Here is a 21,639-nt window from a genome sequence, read left to right on the forward strand (position 1 = left end):
TTCAAGTTGACCATGTAATCGAAAGTGAGCTCTTAACTTATTAATAACAACTCTCAAGGGTTTTCCTTTCATCTTGTGGTCATCTGTCTTCCTGTAGCTTGATGGTAGAAACCCCAAGCAGATGTTTGTTGCTCTGTTTTAGAACGGCCTTCCTGTGGAAGGTGGAGTTGTGTACTTAATGTGATAATGATTAAATTATTGTGAGTTTGGGAGCAACTGGGTTTCCACCAGGAGCAGGGAGGAGCGTTCAGCAGACACGTGCGTTCCCAGGCACGTTTCAAGCGGTTGGACGTTGCTCTCAGTGCTGCAGACCCTGGCGCAGGATCCTCCTCTTCTTATCGGTGTGGCTGGTTATGGGGAGGCTGCTGGGGAAACTGGGCTTGGTTTGGGTGAGTCAAGAGAAGAAATCTCAATGCTCTGTTGTCCTCTCAGACCTGCTCTGCTTTTGGTTGTAGCTTTTTCGTGTACATGTTTATGCAGGTAACTAAAAAATGGTTCATTTTCTTCCTATGGAAGAAAATTACCCTTGGAGAAAACACTCTCCTAGAAATTTTATATGCGAATGGTGATGGCACGTGGGCTCTGGCCCGGGGTCTGCCTCTGGTCAGCAGCACGTGCAGAATGACCCCAGGGGTTTCAGCGCTGAGGAGGCACAGCTGGAGCTGGAAGTGTGACCATCTCAGGGCTGTCAAACCCAGTAGCATTGCAGGACCATTATAGGGCATGTGATCACCTGGAATAACAGCAATATTTTCTTCTTTCAGACACTGTTTCTGTTGAATCCCAGGGAGGATTCAGATGCTTGCAAGCAAGTACCAGTTTAGTCTGCCTGGCTTCCAGCTGCCTTTACTGAAGGGTATGGTTCCCTTGTCAGTCCTGTCCTCTATCTGCTGCTGCAGGCAGATGCCTTAGAAACCTTGGGACTTCTAAAATAATACCGGATGAGTTTGTTTATGCACCTGTATAAAAGAATAATAGAAGTTATATTTGTAATAGCAACTAGGCTGCTGTTTAGTTGAAATTATTTAGTTGAAATTATTTTAAAGTCTGCAGATGGTGAGTACGAGCATATTGCAGCTGGGTGCTCTGAAGGGCCGTGAGCTTACTTGGGAAAGTTGGAGCGGGATGGAGAGGGGGAGCGGCACACTTCAGGACTTTCCCTTTTGATTTCTGAGCCTCCTGGTGCATTTGGGTCACATATTTCAGGCTTTTTTTTTTCTGCAGTCACAAAGACTGCCTTTCAAAGGAAACTGTGGCTGTCAGAGACTCCGCAAGTTGACAGGAATTAAAAGGCGAATTCTCCCAATGCATAAGAAGTAATGAGTGTTTGCACAGAGACCGGTTTCGACAGCACTTCTCCAGCCTGGAGGCTTGGGATGTGACCTCAGTAGCGCAGGCACCATTTCCTTGAAGCCGTTGCTGCTTCCTTCCTGAGATTGAGTTAAAATCTGCTCACGGCATGGTGTGGAGAGAGGTAACGGGGCTGGCAGCAGCAGAGTGAGAGGCAGCCGGGCACCCCCACGTCTCTCTGGGGCTGCAGGCAGAGGACTGGGAGCAGGCAGGAGCCTGGACTGCAGCTGGGATGGGCCCATCTGCACTGCTTTGGGTAGGGACCAGGCAATTGTTTGTACTTGAATAAAGGCTTAATTGTGACTTGAAATGTCCCAACTGCTTTTTTAAAGAAAAGCAGACAAAGCTGGAGAACAACGGGCTGGAGTTACAGGGGGTTTGGAAATGTTTGCCAAAGCTGTGCTTCCTGTCTCTCGTAGTCTGGTGGTTATGAAGTCCAGCTTGGAGCCTTGGCTTCGAATCCCATCTCCCGCCGGCTTGGGATGAAAGGCCTGGAGGGTGGGGATGGCACAGGGGTGGCGGGGGCTCTTCAGGTCCATGATTTTTCCATGTGCCACTGAAATGAATGAGGGGCCTGTCTCGCTCCCTGCTGGTGTCTCAGCTTCTCACTGGCTGTGATGGGAAATGAATCAGCGCAGCGATGGCAGCGCCTGTGGCATGGCGCAGAGCCTTTGCCAGCTGGTTAGGAAGATTAAGGAGGAGGCAGAGGCTGCCCTGGCAGGGGAGCATCCCTGGTGTGCTGCTGCCACCTGGTGCCACCGGCTGGCCCCGGCCCCTTGGCTGCTTCGCCTGCAGAGCAAGGTATTTAGCTGCCACAGCCCTGGTAAGAGAAAGGAGATGGTCTTGAGCAACGCACGCTAACGGTCTTCGCTCTGCGGTATGTGGGGCTTCCTTTGCACTTACTGGTTTCCACCTGAAACTCCGATTTCACTGTCATCAGTGTAAAGAGTGGTGTCAGCTGGCAGGCGGGCTGCTGAAGTTAATTATGCTTAAAATCATTGCAGTGATGGATAGCAGTGCTCATCAGGGGTCTGGCAAAGTGCTGGGCTCTGTTCTCTTCTCTCATAATCCTGCACACCTTGATGACATCTGGGTGGCACTGCTGGACCCTTCTTGCTGAAGGCGTCCTTGGAGCTGGAGTCTGTCAGAGTCTGTCTGCCTGTGCACTGCCATCTTCCACTTGGTATGAACTGTTTCCTGGCTCCTCTGCGTATCCCTCTCTCCTGACTCCTGGCTGAGCGAGATGTGGCAGAGGAAAGGATGGGACAGACAAAATGGTGCTGGAGAAGTGGTCCTGCAGCTTGGATGTACCATAAGGATCTCCCCCTCCCCTTTCTCTTCACTCTTCTGCAGAACAAGTTGTCATTAGACAGCTTTGATATTGTCCCCAGGCTAAGCTATCCCCTGGGCCTGAAATGCAGAGATGGGCAGCAGCTCCTCACTGGATGCGCATCGCTGGCCCAGCCTATCGAGTTAGGCATTTTTCAAATTCTGGTGGTATTTTCCTCCCCTGAGCTCTGGTCTTGTTTGCCCATTTTCCCCTCGAGCTTTCTCCACACCCTTTTCTACCTTCCTGCCTCCTTCTTTCTACAGCTACCACTTTTGCTGTTTCTTCCACCCTCGCCTCCTCAACCCACCTTACCTGCTGTACTAGAACTGCTGGTGCAAAAACCTTGAGCTTGGCAAAATCTCCAAATTATTCTCACCCCCTTTGCTGGTTGGGATGTTTGACCCCGTGGCAGTTGTGCTCCTGAAATCCCTTCCCTGAACTCGCTCTGCCCATTTTCTCCCTCGCTCTGCCATTCCTTCAGCACTTCCTTCGGGGTTTGCTCTCCCAACGTGGCTCTGGTTTCTGTCCTCCTGTTGCTCTGCGCTCTCTGTAATCTTATCCACACGCACACGTTCAACTACCCTCCTTTGCAGCTGGCACACGCATATGCTGTTTCTCTCCTCCTCGATGCCTAGCTATCAGTCCAACAGGGCTGGATAATCTGTCCCGCTATTACCCGTGTGACTCCATGCCTGATAACGGTGCTGGCTCGGAGGGTGGCCTCCAACATCTTCACTGTACAGCTGGTTAAACTTGGACTGAGAATGTGCATGAGGACTAGCAAAGCGCTAGCCAAATCTGGGCATGTTTTTGAGGGCAAAAGGTGAATTTCTCCTCTAGGATGGTGCAGTGTAGTCAGGAGCGTTTCTGGGTACAGCAGCTTTCCCTGGTCTCTTTGTAGGGCTGCAAAGAGCTGCTTTACGTGTCCCGGTCTGATCTCTCAGGTGCAATCGCTGTGTTTGAAACCGAGATATTCCTTAGTTGAACACAAGAGGAGCCTAATCATTTTTCAAAGGGAGTCTCAGTGTTTTAGGTTTTAGTATGAAGGGAAGCCCTTTGAGGGCATTTTAATCATGAACTGACAATTAGACTGGGGGGCCTGGAAGGGTTTGCAAGCTGTTACGCTCTCCCAGCTGCCGCAGTGGCTGTGGTTAAGCCGGGGTGGTTCAGCTCTCGGGCAGTATGTGGTTCTGTGCCGTGGGCTGAGCGAGATGGTGTCCATGTCTTGCTCCCTGTTGGTCCCTGAGACTGTCCCCTGGTACACAGGATGGGTAATGCCTGTGCAGTGATGCAGTGCCATGGCAGGTACCCCCCTCTGCTGGAAGAACGTCTCTCACCCTCACCATATCTCCCAGGTAGGTTGACTTTGAACATGAGATTCAGTCTGTAATCCCAAGTCACCGATCTCCTCAGGAGGAGCAGCCAGAGGTGGGGTGTGCCGAGGGCATCGTGGGCAGCTCAGCTTACTTGGAGGCTGGTGGGGATTCCTGTATTCAAACCTGGACAAAAAAAAGAAGTATCTGACCTGTTGTAAGTACTCTAAGCAGTAAAAGGCCAGCTTTTTTCATAAGCTTGATGGAATTTGCCCAACTCTGAAATTTCATCTACCAGTAATTGGATTGAGTTATATCCCTGTCAGCGGAGTTGCCCCGAGCTGACTATACTTTGCATAAATACTTAAACATATTGAGCAAGTCTTCTCTGGGTTTTTGTTGGGTTTTTTTGTTTGTTTTTTTAAGCTGCAGATGCGAGCTCGGTTTGCTTTGGATCACTAGATGGGTTTTGTCTTTCTGCTTCAAACTCACTCTCTGAGCTCTGACCACCTGGAGGCAGTTGTAGCCGAGGCCCCAGCACCACTGGGGACAGAGATGCCACCAATTCACTGCCTTTGCCACTTACTACTTTTATATATTATCACGGTAGACTTTTTGCCTGCTCCTTGTCCGGCAGCTCAGGCAGAGGCGACTGTGGGATCCTCTAAGGTACACGACCTGGAAAACAACACCCCTTCATCTTGTGGGTAGTTCTGGATCTCTGAATTCACACCTTGCCTCTGGTTATACCCACATGCAGTTAAATTACGATCGCTTAGCCTTGCAGAGCAATCTGAATACTTTGGCAACTCGTCATCGTCATCTGGTATTACTGTGACATTCCGAAGCTCTGGTAGCCCAAGCCTTTCTTTTAATAGTTTTTCATCAGTAAAAGTTTGTTGTTGAAGACCAGCTGGTAGCGGCCTTTGTTAGAAACAGCCCTCAGACCTGTAATTTTGCTTAAAATAACAAAGACCGTTCCATACAATCTGCTTTGCATGAAACTATGTGGTCTGACAATTATATTTTTAGCCTCTGATTAGTTGAGAGGCTTGAGATGGCTGTTCTGTTTCATTCGGGATCAAAATAAGGCTAATAGGGTTCCTAGTTGTTTCTTTTAACATCCCCTGTTTAATATTGGGACTTGTTTTTCCCCTTTAAGTACATCAGGACTAACTCTACCATTTTAGCTGAAACTAAAACAAAACCTCTGCCTGGGGCAGGCGCTGAGCACAGAGCGCTTTGCTCCAACTGCAAACAATCGGGGAGGTTTTATAAGCAATTAAAACCGAGTCTTGTAGCAGAAAGCGTGGAGCTGCCAGAGGGGCCACCCACCTTGCCTGGGGTGCGCACCGAAAGCTGCCTCGCAGCCGCGGTGACATCTGGAATACCCCTGTGCACCCCGGGCACCCTTCCTCCTCCCGAAGGACCTCTGCTCCCCGCAGCGTGCCGGCAGGTGATGGCAGGGAGCAGCCGTGCTGTTCTCTATTACTCAGCGTTTCCTCCGCCTGGCTCGCTGTCGTTCATCAAGCCGTGCTGAGGACAGAGCGTTTAAGCTTTTCACAAGCTTTTCTGGGAGGCTGCTGTAAATACACGCTGGTGAAGCGGCGATACGCTTTTGGGGCACCTCTGTAAGACGTGGAGAGGCAGAGGGACAGGAAATGTTTCTTCTGTTTTTTTGATGGCCTAATTGCTTGGAGAGTCGGGTTTTCCTGCGCACGTACAGTTTATATCGCACCTTGGCTTGGCTCGCAGCTGGGTGGTGAGCCGGGTGTTTGAGTCCAGAGCTGCAATTCAGAAAATGGAGAATAGTCGCTGTCTGTGAAATGTTTGGCTCAGGTGGTGGCTGAGTGTCCTGGAGGAGGACAACGGGTCCCTCTCTGCAGGCAGAGCTCGCTCCTTCTGTCCAGGCTCTTTTCTCGCAGCCCCCATGTCTTTTCTAGCATCTGCACCAAACAAGGGCAGAGGTTTCACGACAGCCACTGCTTTGGTCCCCGCTGCTCTGTTTTGCACTGGGAGAGGCAAAGATCCCTGGAGGAAACAGCGCGGTTGCGTAAGGAAGGTACAATAGCACACGTGAGTCGTGTGGGCACGAGGGCCATGGCGAGAGCAAATTAAGATTTTTACGAGTGTTCTCAACTCTGACCCTTCCTTATTATCTGAGGGTTTGGCTCTGAGATTAATAGTTCCAGGGTAGGATACAGGCTATAAAAATGTTGAAGTGAAGTGAGTTATTTTCTCTGCTTCCCCCAGCCCAGGGGTGTTGGGCAGCATCACCACGCTGGCCTGGTCAGCAGGACCGGCACCGTTGGCACTGTCCTGCGCCTCCCTCCAGCCCAGCGATGGGGAGGGCAGCGGGCTGCTGGCTTGGCCAGCCCCCAGCAGTGGGGTGTGAGCCCCGTGCTCTGCCCGTGGTTGCACAGCAGCAGAACAGCCTGAGGCTCTGGGCTGTGGTTTCCATCCATGCGTGAAAGGGCATCGTGCTCTTTTATCTTCTCTCCAGTCTCATTCTTTTTGCCTTGTCTGTCTCTGGTCTCCTCTTCATTTAATTCGGCAGCATCAGCCTCTGCCTTGCCTGGGCATAGCAGGTGGCCAGCTCCAGGAGATTTTAGTGGAGCTAAAAACCCACAGAGATTTTAACAGAGCTTCTGACCTGGATTTTGGGAGAATCCAACCTCCTGCATGGGAAACAGCTCCTGGAGCAGCTGCAGAACCTTATGAGTGACTTCCACAGGAGAGGTGGTAGGTGCCAGCCCAGAGAGGTGTCGGGCAGTGGTGCTGGGTGTGTGGGGCAGCTGCTGTCCTCCCTCCCGAGGGCTGGAGACAGCTTGGCTGGAAGCCACAGTGGCAGAGCCAGCAGCCAGTCAAAAGCAGCCTTTGAAAGGAGGACGACCACAGCCAGCCCAGAAATGGGGGGGATGTTTGGGATGCCAGCGGAGGAGCACGTGGAGCTGCACAAGCGCATGACCAAAGTTGCCTGCAGATGGCTGGCCAGGTGTAATTCAGGTAGTGCTGGAGGGCCAAGGCTTTCCTTGGTGGTACAAGCAGCACTTTGTTTTTTGTGGTATCTCCTGGCTTCCTTCATCCCATAAATCCTCAGGAGCACCTTCAGCTTCATCCCTGCTCTGGCCCGAATGAGGAAGCCCTCTGAGGCGGAGGAGCGGCAGCATTCCTGCGGGCTGAGCTAATGCGGCTGTGGGAGCCCCGGCTGCTGTGCACTGCCTTCCTCTTGGGCAACTGGCTTTGGAGAGTGGCTTGGGGGATGGGAGCGAGGAGGAACGTCCTCAAACATGACGTAGCCAAAGTGAGTTGCAGTTTGTAGCGATTCCCGACTTCTCCTGCAAGGAAGGAAGTGAGAAACTGAAGTAGCTGTTAGCAATGATCTAATAAATTGGTACAGAGTGTACTGCAGGAAAAGCACTCGTGTGTCATTCGGTGTTATCAATAATTCAGACTAGTGAACAAAGCACACTTAACATCTTACTTCCCTGGCTAATTGTGCCTTCACCTAATGTGTAAGTCACCAGTTGGCAGTGACTTTTCCTGGTGGCATGGTAAGCTGCTACTAGATTTTTTTTTTCTCTATATGAAGTCTGATATCTGTGATCATTTTGCTAAATAACAGGGAAAAGGCTTTTATAGTTGCAAAGAGACAGGCTGGAGCTGGGTTTGCAGGGAGATATTGCAGTATTTGGCTTTTTCTGTTTTCCTGGGAAAAACATTGATTCCCATTGTGTTTTTTTTCATATTTTCCTGAAACTTGGTCATCTGCTTTTAAATATAAGGTAATATAGTGCACAAGTTTTGAGTCCTTTGTGAACTCAGATTCCTTTCTCCTGTCCTTTCTTGTCGAGCGCATGGCAGGACATGAGAAATTAACTGAAAGTACAAGGGTAATTATTCATACCTGACAGCACTGCTCCCTCCCGCATCGCGCAGCGGTGCTGAAGGACTTGTGTGCTGCTTGCTCACGAAGAAGATTACATTTCAAAAATGAAATGAATGCCTCAGTGCTGGCATTTAGCTTGGCCTTCTGACATGTGGGTGTCAAACCTTGCTTAATTCTGCGCTGGGATAGAAATCCTTGAGTGGAAGGAAAGCCTTGAGTAGATTTTCAGAAACTCTTCTGTAGTTGACCTGATTCCTCAGTGGCAGAAGGAGGATTTGAAAACCTTGAGGAAGGGTCTCTTCCTCCATGGAAATCCCAGGATCACCTGGGGGACCATCCAGTGCTATTGAAAGGTATTTTCTCAGGGCAGGACCTTGCTCAAGTCTTGCTGCTTGGCTTTTCCCCTCCTATGAAACGCCTCCTGTGACCAGTCCCCCTGCTGGGGGGGGCAAAGCTGGCAGAAGGGGCTGCTAGTTTTTGCATGGTACTTTGAGCTCTTGCATCCTGCCCTACCTCCTAGGCAGGACATGATTTGATTTTAGAGGTGATTTCCTCCCAAGACCACAACAATCTTCTCCAGCACTCGAGTTTCCTGTGAAGAAGGATCCTCCCCAGGTCCTTGCTTCCTTCAGCTCCCTCCCATGCTGTCCCAAGATGTGTTTTTCATACCTCTGGGGTACTGATTGGTGTGTGCTGATGGGTCACAAGTCCTGCATGCTGTGTGTAGTGGCTGACCGAAAGGATTTGGTGTCCCCCCTGTGATGCTGAATCTGATTTCCAGCAGCTTCTGAAAAGGGTGCTAAATAGAGGGTAGCAGTGATAGGTACAGGGTGCTGGCCTCTTGGGCTCTGGATTTTTTTTTTTGCCTCTATGTTCATACTGAAGTATTACTGTTGATCTAAACTACTGCTCTGTGTTGTCTCTACTTTACTGCAGGTGAGACTAGTGGAAGAACAAGAAGATACTGAGCTGTGATTAAACCAGGAGATTTTGGACGGTGTCTGAGGATGGTGAGTATATATTCTGGTCTGCCTCTGTCCTCTGTGGGTGGTTTTATTCTTTCTTTGTGTGTCCAAGTCTTGTACTGCTGTGAAATGGATGAGAATACAAGAATGGGAAAAAAGAATGCTATAGCATTGAGTATTATATATAGTAATATAATATAGAGAGCTTTGAAGTATTACTGTGGCCAAGATGGTGTTGGTAGGGTGTTTACCCCTAAACTTTTTATTGGAATATACTGGAAAAAAAGTAAGTAGGACTGGAATCCCCTTCTGCCTCCTTGGACTACTGACATAGTCATCCAGTTTTTGTGGCTTACTGATTTGTTTTTACTTTAAAACTTAATGCTGGGGTTTCTCATTGTATTCCTCTGTCACTTCTCAATGAAGATTTAACACTGTGTTAATAATGTGCTCTGATGCCACCAAAGTAGCAGAAATTTCACAATAATTAGTCACAGAGAAATATGGTATAAAAGAATCTGGAAAGACTGAAACACAGCCAAAACAGCCAGATTGCTGATAAACTCGGATAAAGCGCCTCTAATGCCTCCAGCAAGAAATAACCCAAAATACGTGCGATCTGATGAGATCGCTGGAGACCAGGAATGTTGAAAGATATGCTGCAAGTGGCGTTTGGGCGGTAGTTTGAATGGGGGTTTGAAGGTGACGTGGTGATCTGCATATTGGGCTGTGGGTAGGCAGGGAGCCTGAGCGTTGCTGCAGTAACACAGTATTACCATCAGCTTCGTGCTCGCCGCTGCCAGAACCGTATCATTGGGTTGGAAGGAGTGCAGAGAAGAACAGCAGAACCAGTCAAAAGGCTGGAAATTCAAATTGAGGACTTGAAAGTTTAGGTTAAACATGTTAAAAAAAAAAAAATCTGGTAGACTGCTCAAGGAAATAGTGACATCTCCTATGGGGTTGTCCCCCATGTCATCTGTTAGCAACTGGAATAGAAAAGGAAATGTGCTGTGCTCTCTGCATTAGTTGAACTGTCAGCTCTAGTAGTTATGCACGCAGCAATTTTGGTGTAGTCCCTATCTTCATGCTCCCTGGTTTTGCCTCAAGATCTTCTGTGCCTTCTGTTGGAAGAGCTTCTTGGTGTGCTTTGGGTTGAGACGCTTCCTCTGGAGTGGAGAGGTGAAAGTATGCCCTTGTAACCTGTTAAAGTGTCTTACACTTCAAGTTGGACTTAGCCCGGTGTCAGATTGGAAGTGTAAAAGACCCAACAACTTCTCTGTATGGGATTGAGATGAGTGATGCAGATGTATCCAGATATGAATGAAAAAAAAATGAATAAACACATAGAAAATGCATCAAAAATCCCTCCAGGTGACATGGAAAAGGCCAGGCTGGGTCTACCCTAGACCTGGCTAATCAGATACCCCCTTGACAGGGGGCCACCGGTGAATGCTGCAGGGAGAGCCTGAGGAGAGCATCTCTGGTGTGTGCCCTCACCTGTCAGGATCTGCAGCTCAGCAACGTGGTAATCTAGAAACTATTTATTGATGTTTTATGAGCCCTTGGTAGACTTTTCTTCCATGAATTCATCTAGCTGCTTTTTAAAACCAAGTAAAGATTTGCAGTTGCGACACGTTGCAGCAAAGAACTGCGCTGCCGAGTTGTGCGGAGTAGCCCTTCTTGCGTTGTTTTTGAACCTGCCCCATCCTGTTTCGGCTGATGGTCCCCAGTTCTTGTGTTGGGAGTAACAGGGAAGTGCGGTGCTGCCTGCGAGCATCTCGTGCCCTGTGGGATTTTGTAGATCTCTCTCACATTCCCCTTAGACATCTGAAGAGCTCTAGTCTTTTAAATTCTTTGCTGTAGAGAAGCCGTCTTTAATCCTTGTCGCCCCTCTCTGGACCTGTGTTCCTTTTGGGGTGCGTAGACTGGAACTTTGGACTTATTAAAACATGGGAGCCCTTGCTTTCACTGTGCTCGTTCCTATGTCTTGACAGATACTTATCCTGACCTGGCCCTGGCCTGGCCTTAGTTGTAATCACGGATGGTGTGGTTTCTTCTAGACAAGAGGGTCTTCTGTTCCTTGTGAATACCTGAAGATGACTTTACAATTTGAAAGGACCTTCTGAAAAGAATTTATATTTTTATAGTTTTTTCATATTTTATTAAAATGTTCTGTTCTGGTTTTGGGGTTTTTTTTGTTTGTTTTTTTTAAAAAAAATTAATTTTTCCTTTTTGGGAAAAAAAAACCCTCAACCAACCAACAAAAAATCCCCACTTCCCTCACCCATTGTTTCGGGAAGAGAGTATAGACGTTTTGTCTCCCATGGCAAGGGAGAGAAAGCAACTTCTAATTGTGAGCTGTAGAAATAAGCACTTGCTTCCACATACTTGCCTGAGCTTCTGTCAGCAGTTGAAGGTAGAGCTGATGTAAACTCTTGACAACCTCCTTTGAGTCCTTTTGTGACCTCTCTGGAGGGTTGTGACTTCTGGGTTAAACACGTGTCTGCAGGGAGGGATGGAGGTTGCTGGTTAATGGATGCTCTGCAGGGTTGTCTTGCTAACCCACAGGCCATCTGGGGCTGGACTTCTCCAGCCAGCTGCTGGGAGGGTGGGTTGGAAACCCTGTTCCCTGCAGGCATGCTGAGTGCTTAGTTAATTACCTGTGATCACTGCAGTCAGAGGGCACAGAACCAATGCCCTCTGGTTAGCAAGGGCATGCCCAAAGGCTTCTGCCTTACTCAGCAGCACCTCAAACGTGGATCACCACGTTCTGCTGCTACGAATGCTTGGTCTAGTGTTGGTTAAAAGCTTTGTTTGCAAGACTCTCCTCATTTCATCCCCAAAGGCTAGCTGCTGACGAAAATGACCTTGAAGGCAGCAGTGGTGGTGGTTTAATCCTTAACTCTGGCTAATGGGAGTCCTAACGAGCACCCAGCCTCTTAATACATTACTTAAAACTAACCTGGCAGGTAAGTTAGTGCCAGCTGCTGTGCGGCTCTGCCAGCAGCTCGGGGCTCGGCTCTTGCCGCACACCGTACAACTCCCACGGCAGCGTTCCTTCTTCTTGCTGCTGGGGACACTGGGACTGTAGACATCTGGATTTCCACAATGGTTCATACCCTTTGGAGGAGACCATGACTGTTAGTCCAGGTGGGGTTTTGCAGGCTGGCCATCCCTCGTCCCCTCTTGCTGGCATGCGGAGTTGATAGCCCTTGGCTTCTGTCCTTTCGTCACTCTTCTCAAAGGCTTCTTTCCATTAGTGCACACCTCTGGGCAGCTTTCTGAACACATATTCAATGCAGCATTGCAGATTTCCAAGCTCTTCCGTCATCTTGTAAAGATGAAAAGATGGCACTCACAATCCCCGTCCTGATTTACGGGGTATAAAATAGTAACTTCTCTTCACAAAAGTTCAGGGGTTTATTTCTGGGAGGCCACCTCAGTGGCTCAGCAGCCTTTCAGTTCACCCAAGGACCTCCTTAAGGTTTGAGGAAATGAGCTATTTTTATAGAGGGACCTCAAACAGATGCCCTTCGTGCAACAAAAGTAGAGAAGGCAGAACAAGAAGCCCCACTGGCCACAGCTAGTTAGCTCTCTGCATCAGCTTATGTAGATCCCCTGCCTAGGCAGTGGAGAGGAATAGAAATAGGTGTGTGAGTGCAGTTCATCTCACCCTGATGTAGGTATGTGTGAAGCAGAAAGGATAAATTTTAACTCTTAGGATGAGGTGAATGATACAGTTCTCTCCCTTTCCCTCCTTACCTGTAAAAAGATCTAGATAACCAGTTTCTACTTGATGTTCATCGAAAGTATTCAGACCTGGACAGATATAAACTGGAGTACCCTGATAACACCTCTGCTGCTGGCAGCATCTCAGCCTGCAGCAGCCGGCGAAGGCTCAGCAACTGCCGGAGCCCCAGGCTGTTGGGCAGAGCTGCCATGGATCCTGTCGATTTCCTTCTGATGTCCTCGGAGTACCTGTGCTGGCAGTCACCTTCTCCTGCCAGTTTTCCTGTGTTTTTTCTCCAGCTGGACGCAGGTTAAGGCAGTCTGTGCAATGGCACACGTGGGACCAGACGGCAGCTCGCCCCTGTGACCCCCCATGCTGCAGGCTGGGCTTCTGGTGCGTGCAGGAACGTCTCGCTAGGGAATATCGTCTCCCTCGGAGGCTGCAGGATGCCCCCTTGAGTGCCAGTCCTACCTTTGCCAAACACCATGCTATCTTAGAGCCTCCAAATCTCTTTTGGGATCTTAAAGAAAGGTTGCACACTGCTTACCGGTGGTGTGCAGGCAGAGATGTATGGAGGGGTGGGAGAAGCAGCACAGGAGAGAGCCACTTGTAGCATGAACAGTGTGCATTACTAGTGGGAGGAAAAAGGGTTAATTACTGCCAACTTGGCCTGAAGAACATGCTGCCCATGTTGTATTCACCTCCTCTACCTCAAAGTACATGAGACCTTTAGGATTGGTGGGATTGGGAGAAAATGAGGGAGGTTTCTCTCTCCCCCTGCGTGAATGTGCATGTGCACGACACTCAGAGGAGCCCAGTTATGTGACAACAACCTTGTCTTCCCTGTTCAGCTAGTGGTAACGGAGCGAATGGCAGCTGTTCAGCTGGGGAGGCATCTGATGGGGCGTTTAGGAAATCCCTCTAGCTAATCCAGCTAAACCAGGCTGCGAGCACTTGATGTTCCTGTGCCTGGCCACCCAGGCTGCCTGGCACCGGGCGGTCTCACTGCCACCTCTCCTGTCCTCTGGCTGATTGCATGGAAAAGAGAGCAGGTATTTTGTGAACTGTTGGAGGAAGAGGCAAAACCAGTGGCATTTGCTTCCGCTTCCTCCTGAAATGCTGTGAGCCTCTGAGGTGCTGCTGAACTTAAGGGCAAGGTCTACTTCTGTTCTGCACCAGGCTCAGCTCTTGGGCAGAAGTATCAAAGCCACATGTGAGTCTTTTTCTAATGCTAAAAGTGCAAAAATATTTCAGTGAAAGCAGAAGATCTATTTGTGGATGTTCAGGTCAGCTTAGGTTGGAAATTCAAAGTAATGATCTGATGAGCAACCTTTTAACTCTGCACAGCTGCAGCTTAGGGTTACAAAGGTCCTGCTGCAACACGAGCTGGAAACAGTCCCTGTGCCAGGCCCTGAACTGAGCTCTGGTCCTAAAAATCTCACTGTGGGTTGGAGCAGACCTCTTACCTGCCTTGTCTGTGTTTTTGTACGTCAGTCATGTTGTGTGCACTTAATATGTTAAATAGTGATGTATGGTCTGACTCTGCCTAAGAGACTTCTGTGCTTCAGCTGCTATCGACAGACGTGCTCTGTTGCTTGTCTCCTGACACATGTCAGGAAAAAAAAAATACCAGTTTTACAATTTTTATAGCTATACTTTTTCCAGTACAAAAAGGTTCCTCCCATGTTTTGCTGCTCTGGTTTCTCAGCAGACCTCTGGCATTCACCCCAGAGGAGAACCTGTGGGGAGCAGGGCACCTCTCCTGCCGCTCAGGTTTGGCCAAGACAAATCCGTAACCTCGTCCATAACCCTCTGTTCTCGTTACGTGGTGACTCTGTGTGTAACACAAATGCGTTTTGGTTTGTGGGTGCCAGCTGGAGTTGGGTGCCCCTGAGGCTGGGCAACGCCTGATGTTCACCCACCATGCATCACCTGAACGGTGGAGTGGGACAGAGCCGAGGTGGTGATGGGATTTTATGGCTTATCTCCAGCTGTGGTCACGTCTTCTTCTAGAGCTTTTACCCTGAAGAGTGAAGCCCGCATGGCCGTGGCCTGTGGGGCAGCCTGGTTTCTCAGCAAGGGAGTTCATGGGACAGCTTTTTGCCTGGGCACCGCTGTCCTGCAGTGACAGCGGGCAGCAGGTCTGGGTGTTGCAAAGCTGTCCCTTGGTCAGAGCAGCTCAGAATAACCCTTAATGATTTTGTGGAGAAATGCCCATATCTTTTACCTGACTTGAGAAAAATCTTTTGAGATTCTGTTGGTATTGCTGTGGTGTCTTTGGAGTGACCACATCTAAGAGGAGCTTAGTGGCTACAGGCTGTGCTCTGTTTCGATGGTCCAGGAGCAAAAAAGCTGGTATGATATGAGCAAAATAGTTGGGCCTGGGCCTTGGAGGATTGATAAAAATAAAGGGCTGGGTTTTAATTTTGCGTTTTAAGAAAGAAATTCTCACTCTGGCTCAGTGGTGGGAGGGCAGAGAGCGGCAGCTGGTGATAGGAATGGAGATGGCATTGCCCAGGAGGCTGTTGTCCTGTGGCTTCTGGGCTGGGCTGTGACCTGGGGTGCTTGGTGTTTGCTCATGGACTTGACGAACAACAGGCAGTAGCAGTCAGCTCCGGGGGAGCTGGGTGTTCAGCCCACAGCGTTCCGGCACCCGAGGTGTTTCCCCCATGTCTGCCAGCATTGCTACACCAGAGGTGGTGAAACGTCCCGTGGGAGCTCATTGTCCAAGCGGTCAGCGAGGGGAGCAGTGGCCGCAGGGCCAGGCTTGGGCACACGGGTGCTGGTGGGTGCTGGGACATCCAGCTGCTCCCTGCACGCACGGGAGCTCCTGGGAAGGAGGACTTAAAGGCTCAGGAGCATGAAGCAGCAGGGCAGCCCCTTTGTCCTCCCCTCCCCGACCAGCAGTGAGGACCGTGGGCAGCTCCCGGGCCGGTGGGACGAGTGCAGGCAAAGGTTTGGAGCCGGAGGCTCCCGGCTGAGCATCCGAAAGCCCCAGCCGGGCAGAGGGCTCGGTGCTGGGGCACAAAGCCCCCTCACCGCTATTGTTCCCAGCGCTCCCACGAGGCAGGTGCCGCCATGGGCCCGAACTGCATCTCCCGACAAGCCGCTCCGCTGGGCCGCTCGGCGAGGAAGGGGACGCACCGCTGGCATCCACCCGTGGGCGAGGTGCCGGTTCTGCCCGTGTGGGTACCGGAGGGGGAGAGGCAGGGTGATCCCTCCATCGCTCTCTCCATTTTCTGTCTCGCCTGTCAGGGAGACACTTAGATGGCAGAGCCGTGCTCGGCGGCCTCGGGAGGTAGGTGGAGTCTGGGCGTCCTCCGCCCTCCCTCCCTCCATTGTCAGCGGCAGCGAGCGGCGGTGGCGGCAGCGGTGGTGGCGGGCACCTGCTCCAGCCGCCGGCAGCAGGGATGCTCCTGCCCTTCGCGGCGGAGCGGGGAGGCTGCGGCAATCCCGACACGAGGGTTTCGGAGCCGCTGCCGGCAGCAGCAGAGGGCCGGAGGAAGGAGATGCTGCTTGTGCGTGCCCGGCCCAGCTGCCGCCTTGGGAAATGAACATGAGTCTGCCAGGCCGTGTCTCCTGCTCCATGCTCAACTGCTTTGTAAGTGCTGCTTTTTTCTCACCCTTCCTCTCCTCCTTGCAAGCGGGGCTGTAAGCCAGCTTCTCTCTCCAGCTCCAGCTGAGCCGTCTGCCCCAGATCAGGCCTGTCCTTGAGGCCGGGCTCCATGTGGATCCTCCTGCCTTGGATCTTCTCCACCTGGCTTGCAGCCCCCCTGCAAAGGGGGATCCCCTTCTCCTCCCTCCCACGTGCTGCCGGAGGACACCATGGCCCCTGTCATTGCTGTGCTGCTGCCCTGCCCAGGCCCAAGGGCACGGCAGCGCCCGGCACCGTGGGCTGAGGCGGCCAGAAGGCCCCGGCACACACGCAGGCTCCGGCTGGTCCTTGCCTGGAGCTGGAAAATTACCGTGTGAGAGCAGCCGACCTCAGGGGAGCTCTGCGCTCCTGCCATGGCTGCAGTCTGCAGGGCAGGGGTGTGCAAGACCCCCTCCTGTGCTGATGCTGCCAGGATGGTGCTGTAGTGGGAGGGGGTCCTGAGCTCTGCATCTTTTATACTTTTGGGGAAGGGAGTTTTCTTGCTCAGAGGAGATGTGATGCCCCTTCCTGCAGAAAGCCCCTTCTTGAAGGACTCATGGCCAAACAGGCTCTGAGGTCTTCAGGAGGTGGCTGGCTTGTGAAGAGAGCAGGGTCCTGAGCCCCCTGCCCCGCTGATGCTGTAGGACTGGGCTGTGGCAGGAGGAGATGCTCAGCCTCCTGCCCATCCCATGCTGCAGGCGAGGAGGGACTCAAGGACACCCGGGCAGTGGAGAGACCTGTTCCAGTTCCTGCTGCTCACTGGGATTTCTTTGTGAGCTGCAAAGTGGTGATGGGAGAGGAGAGTCTCTCTGCTCCCCGCTGCTGCACCAGCATGCAGGCACGCACCTTTCCTTTGTGCTCTCCTGGGCTAGCGCCTCAGCCTCGGAGCGAGCCGCTGCAGGAGGTGTCCCTGAGCCCCCCGTGGTCTCCAGTAACCGGTGGCTGCTGGAGCAGGTGCTGAGCCCTGTGTCCCTGACAGTGTCACACAGGGACCTGGTGAGTGGGTGAGGAGGGGCAGTGCCTTGCCTGCAGTTGGGCTTGATGCTGAGTTTTATGCTAGCCACAGGCAGCGTGTGCACGGGTAGCTCTGGACCCGGGAAGGTGGGCTGCATGGGGTCTGGCTGCCCTGCTCTGAAGTCCAGGGAGCGCTTCAGGCCGGGCTGTACTTGGGGGTGCAGAGGCTTGAGCAGCTGTCGGCAATATAAGGGGATTCAGCATCATTTTAAATATAACCAAGCCAAAAGGGTCAGATTCTCATTTTTTCAGATTGAAATTTGGGGTTCTGGCTCAGGTGACTTAACCAGAAAGATATTTCATTTTAAAATATTATTTAATGCTTACAGAACAGAGTATTTCCTAATAAATGCTGGAGCCTACAGGAGCTATAGTTAGGGAGCAAGAGGCATTCTGAAGAAAGCATTCCCCCACTGAATACCTGTGGAATTAGCACCATCCTGGGCTCCCAGCAGGCAAGCATCCTCCGCTGAGCGTCTGGGTGCCGCTCGTTCATACAGCGAGCCGGTGGCTTGACGGAGCGTGGGGTGAGGGTTGGTGAAAATGAGGACTGAGATTTCATGAGTGACTGAAGATTCACACATCCCAGACTGAGACACTCTCTCCACTTTTCCAAGGATGGTGTGTCCAGGCTCCCTGTGTCCTCTCAGACCACTTCTCTGAGGCCTCAGTGGGCTTCCCAGGGTGCCTGTCTGAGCAGGCTAGACACCTTCAGCTGCCCTGAGGACGAGTGCCCTGCTTGGGTGCTGTCACCAGTCGGTAACACGTGTTGAGAACTGGGTGTGCTTAGATGCAGTTGTTATGGAGTTATGATGTTTCACACTTGCATATTCTTGAAAAGCTTCAGGTTCTTTCCAGATTTATTTGGGCTAAGAGTGAAAATGAAAACTCCTGAAAGAAAGCAGTTATGAACATAAGAGGAGGAAGAGTAGGTTGAAGCTGGACTGTAGATGGAAACCCTCTGTGTTACGGTGTTTCTGCTGTGGTGCCATAGTGAAGGTAACAGGGTAATGTTTGATGTGACATATTACTGTCACATCAGTCCAAGATCCTGTGAGTGGTCAAGGTGTATCTGCTTGGCTTCCAAATACCACACGGCTGGAAGAGACAGGACTTGGAGAGCTGCTTCCGTCTTTCACTGTGCTGTGGGTATTCTGCAACAGGCGGAGGAACTGCTGGGGTCCTGCAATGGAGAAAGTGTGGTCCAGAGGCAGAACAGGTGTTTCCATGCACAGGTCCAGGGGATCACCAATGTATTGGGGTGCCAAGAGTACCCAGCAGCCTCAATTTTTGCCTTTTCATAACACATGCTGGCTGGGGCCTGTCTCAATGTGTGTTTTGTTTGCAATGCAGGGTGAGGAAGGCCCTCCCAGTTTGGAGTATATCCAGGCCAAGGACTTGTTCCCCCCAAAAGAGCTCGTAAAGGAGGAAGAGTCATTGCAGGTAAGGAAGTAAGCAGACCAAAACAGCTTTGGGATGCAGCAGGCTCGACTCTGGTAGTGTGAAACCTGAGAGCAGTTCTCCAGTCCAGGAGGTGTTCTGGAGGCCGCGGGCTGGCTGGTGCTGTAGGTCACATTTGAACCGGCGAGTCCTTCCGCATGCGTGGAGGCTGCTGACGGCACTTCTGTACGCCCTGGCCCTGCCTCCCCACCCCTGCCAAGGCGCCGGGATTTGTACAGCATCACGTCTGCCGCTTGGAAACACGGCTGGAGCATGATGCAATACAGAGCTGTCCTGGGTATTCCCTGTCCTCCGCCTGTGCTGACAGGGAGAAGTGGTGACGCTGCCTGCGGAGCTCTCTGCAGCAGGTAGATGCTCTCTGGGACAGGTCGAATATCAGGGCTAGGCTGTGCCCTGTCTAGCCATAGCCTGTGATTGCAATGGCTGATCTGGCCCTAATACACGTTGCTCCTGGCATTTTCCTGCTGCAGAGCTGTTGGAAAGAGAAACCTCCGTAAGGTGCCAGCCTCCTGCTGCAAAAGGCCCTTGAAAGAGACCCGGGTGCTGTTGCTGCTGTGCAGCAAGGGCGGTATTCTGAACGGTGGGAGCCAAAGCCTCCTGGTGTTTGTTGCTTCTTTTAACATAGTCCGCTGCCACCTTGTCCCAGTGCTCATCATCCTCCTCCCGTGGCTGGAGCCAGGCTCACGTTGTATGTTCTCACTGCTGCTGCAGTATTTGAGTTTGCTCTGTGATCGGCATCGTCTTGATAAACGGTGCTGATAAAAGCAAGGACCGAAATGTGGCAAAAGGAGGATTGACTTGAAGCAGCAGACATGGGCTGAGGAGGTGCATGGGGACAAGGCTGCAGGTCTGCGGCCAGCTGGAGGTGAAGCCACTGAGATGACTCTGAGCTGAGACTACCTGGGGAAGAGCAGGATCTCCTTTAGCCATCTGTGTGGAGGACCGTAAAGTTCACCCCTCCCAAAGGGAAATTTGCATTCAGTAAATTGTTATTCTCTTAATGTAAAGTGAAGTCTAAAAGGATGCCATTGGCTTGACAACAGGCTGTATTCAGGCACCTGTCAGTTTATTCCAGGATTTCCCTCTGTCAGTTCTTGCAGTTTTACCATCCCATTTCTAATCTCTCTCCCTTCTGTTGCTGTGTGAAAGAGCCACGTAAGCAGCAGAAACACACACCAGCTAAAAACAGCTCTGGCAAGCGTGCCTAAATAAACGGCAGAAGTAAACAGAGTATATTCTCTTCATGTCAAATAATTAATATTTTTAAAGAGTATTCAGGCAGATGCCAGTCTAAGGTTGTTATTTTTGTACAAGTAACTTAAGGGAGAAGTTGTTAGTAAAATTGTCACTTGTACATGACGTCTGAAATCCAGGAAATTCAATTTTTAGGCAGCTTATACCCAAGCCATAGAAACAGCTTAGAAGTACAGGGTCGTCTGACTTGTACTAATTACAGTGTAATGAATTGTTTCATCAGATGCCCTGTCTGGCAAGGAAAGGGCTCTGGCTGAAATGATAAATCATCATGACATTTTTGCGTAATTGGTTACCAACATCACCTGGTGTAGGTGGCATTTGGGGAAGAATGAGGAGGCTGCTTAGCTAAGGAGAAAGGACCTGATGAATTTTAGACTGGTCCACCTTGTTTTTCTTTTTTCATGCAAGGAAAGGAAAGTCAAACATGGCTATCTGCCAGAATCCCCTGTTTTAAAAATAGCTAGGGCATGTCAGGGCTGATAGGCAAAACCAGAAAGATTCTTGATTATCTGGATTTTTTTTTTTTTAAATTCTAATACAGGTAACTTCACACTTTCCTCAGTCATACAAATAAGTGTACATAGAGATTCCCTTGCAGCCTTGTCGGCAGACATGTGGTAGAACTTTGATTCGTTTCCTTACCTGGGTTGGGACCAGTGAGTCTCGGAGTGCTGCTAAAAGCCCCCTTCATTTAAATGACGCAGGAGGATCACGTATGTGACGCTCTGCCTTGGGGCAGAGGACTCTGATTGTATCAGGCTCTGCCTGGAGTTGTGCAGAGCACGCCCCAACTCGTGGCCGAGCTGTGCTTGAGGTTATGTCCTTTATTGTGCCACTTGCACCCAGGCTGCATGTACACTCTCCAAAAAGCAGTAACCGTAAAGCCCTCTGCCCCCACGCAACACCCTCGCTGCCAGATGCCCACGGTTGGTATATGCAGCATTTTCTTCTCAAGTAAAATCCATCAGGAGGTGCTTAGTGGCTCCTGAGGCATCCTTGGAAGAAGATCCATCTCATGAGGCTGGGCGGTGGGTACCAGTGCTGTTGTCTGCTCTCAATGCACCAAGAGCACGTTGCTGTGAATGATTTCACGCAGGAGATGCACTGCGGAGGCAGTAGGAAGAGTGGCTCTTGGCATTTATGGTGTGCAAAGTGCTCTGCATGTGTCCTGAATTAGTGATGTCTCCCTTCCAGGTCCCATTCACTGTGTTGCAGGGCGAGGGAGTGGAGTATCTTGGCCATGCAAATGATGCTGTGATCGCCATCTCCAACTATCGGCTTCATATCAAATTTAAGGATTCTGTGATCAATGTAAGTCTGGATCTGCCTGTTCCTGCTGCCTGAACTGTATCTCTCGCAGTATTTCGGGGGGGGGGGAGGCATAAGCCATTTCTGTGGTGTGGGAACTGTGCCTCTTGAAGGATGCCAAGCCTGATGCTGTCTCCAGTTACTGCTGGTCATGCAGTTGCTATTTTGCTGCTGCATTTTGGTGTGTGGATGGGGTTTTCCTTTGGATAACAATTAGTTCTTTCCTTTGCTCTTCTCTTTAAATTCAAGCATTAAACTTGGTGGGTTTAAGACTGTTACGGTCTCTTGTAGGCCAGCTTTAACGAGACTTCTCCTACCTGGAGACTAGCAACTGAGACAGTGAGAGCCTGAGGCTTTCTCTTGCTGTCTTGACTTGTTGTCTTTTATT

General features: G+C 50.7%; 1 protein-coding gene across 3 annotated transcripts in view; it reads left to right on the forward strand.

The window, feature by feature from the left end:
* Nucleotides 1-21,639, forward strand: part of MTMR4 (myotubularin related protein 4) — a 53,022-nt gene that overhangs the window by 10,917 nt on the left and 20,466 nt on the right. For 2 of the 3 annotated variants that reach the window (XM_068415736.1, XM_068415737.1), the window contains exons 2-4: nt 8,819-8,892; nt 18,579-18,668; nt 21,138-21,254. In XM_068415736.1, coding sequence (XP_068271837.1) covers nt 8,890-8,892; nt 18,579-18,668; nt 21,138-21,254 — 210 coding nt within the window. In that variant the 5' untranslated portion in view covers nt 8,819-8,889. Of the gene's footprint in view, nt 1-8,093; nt 8,236-8,818; nt 8,893-18,578; nt 18,669-21,137; nt 21,255-21,639 lie in introns of those variants that run through there. The other variant, XM_068415735.1, reaches the window with a different exon arrangement.

Source organism: Nyctibius grandis, chromosome 18, assembly GCF_013368605.1.
Source record: "Nyctibius grandis isolate bNycGra1 chromosome 18, bNycGra1.pri, whole genome shotgun sequence".
NCBI lineage: Eukaryota > Metazoa > Chordata > Aves > Nyctibiiformes > Nyctibiidae > Nyctibius > Nyctibius grandis.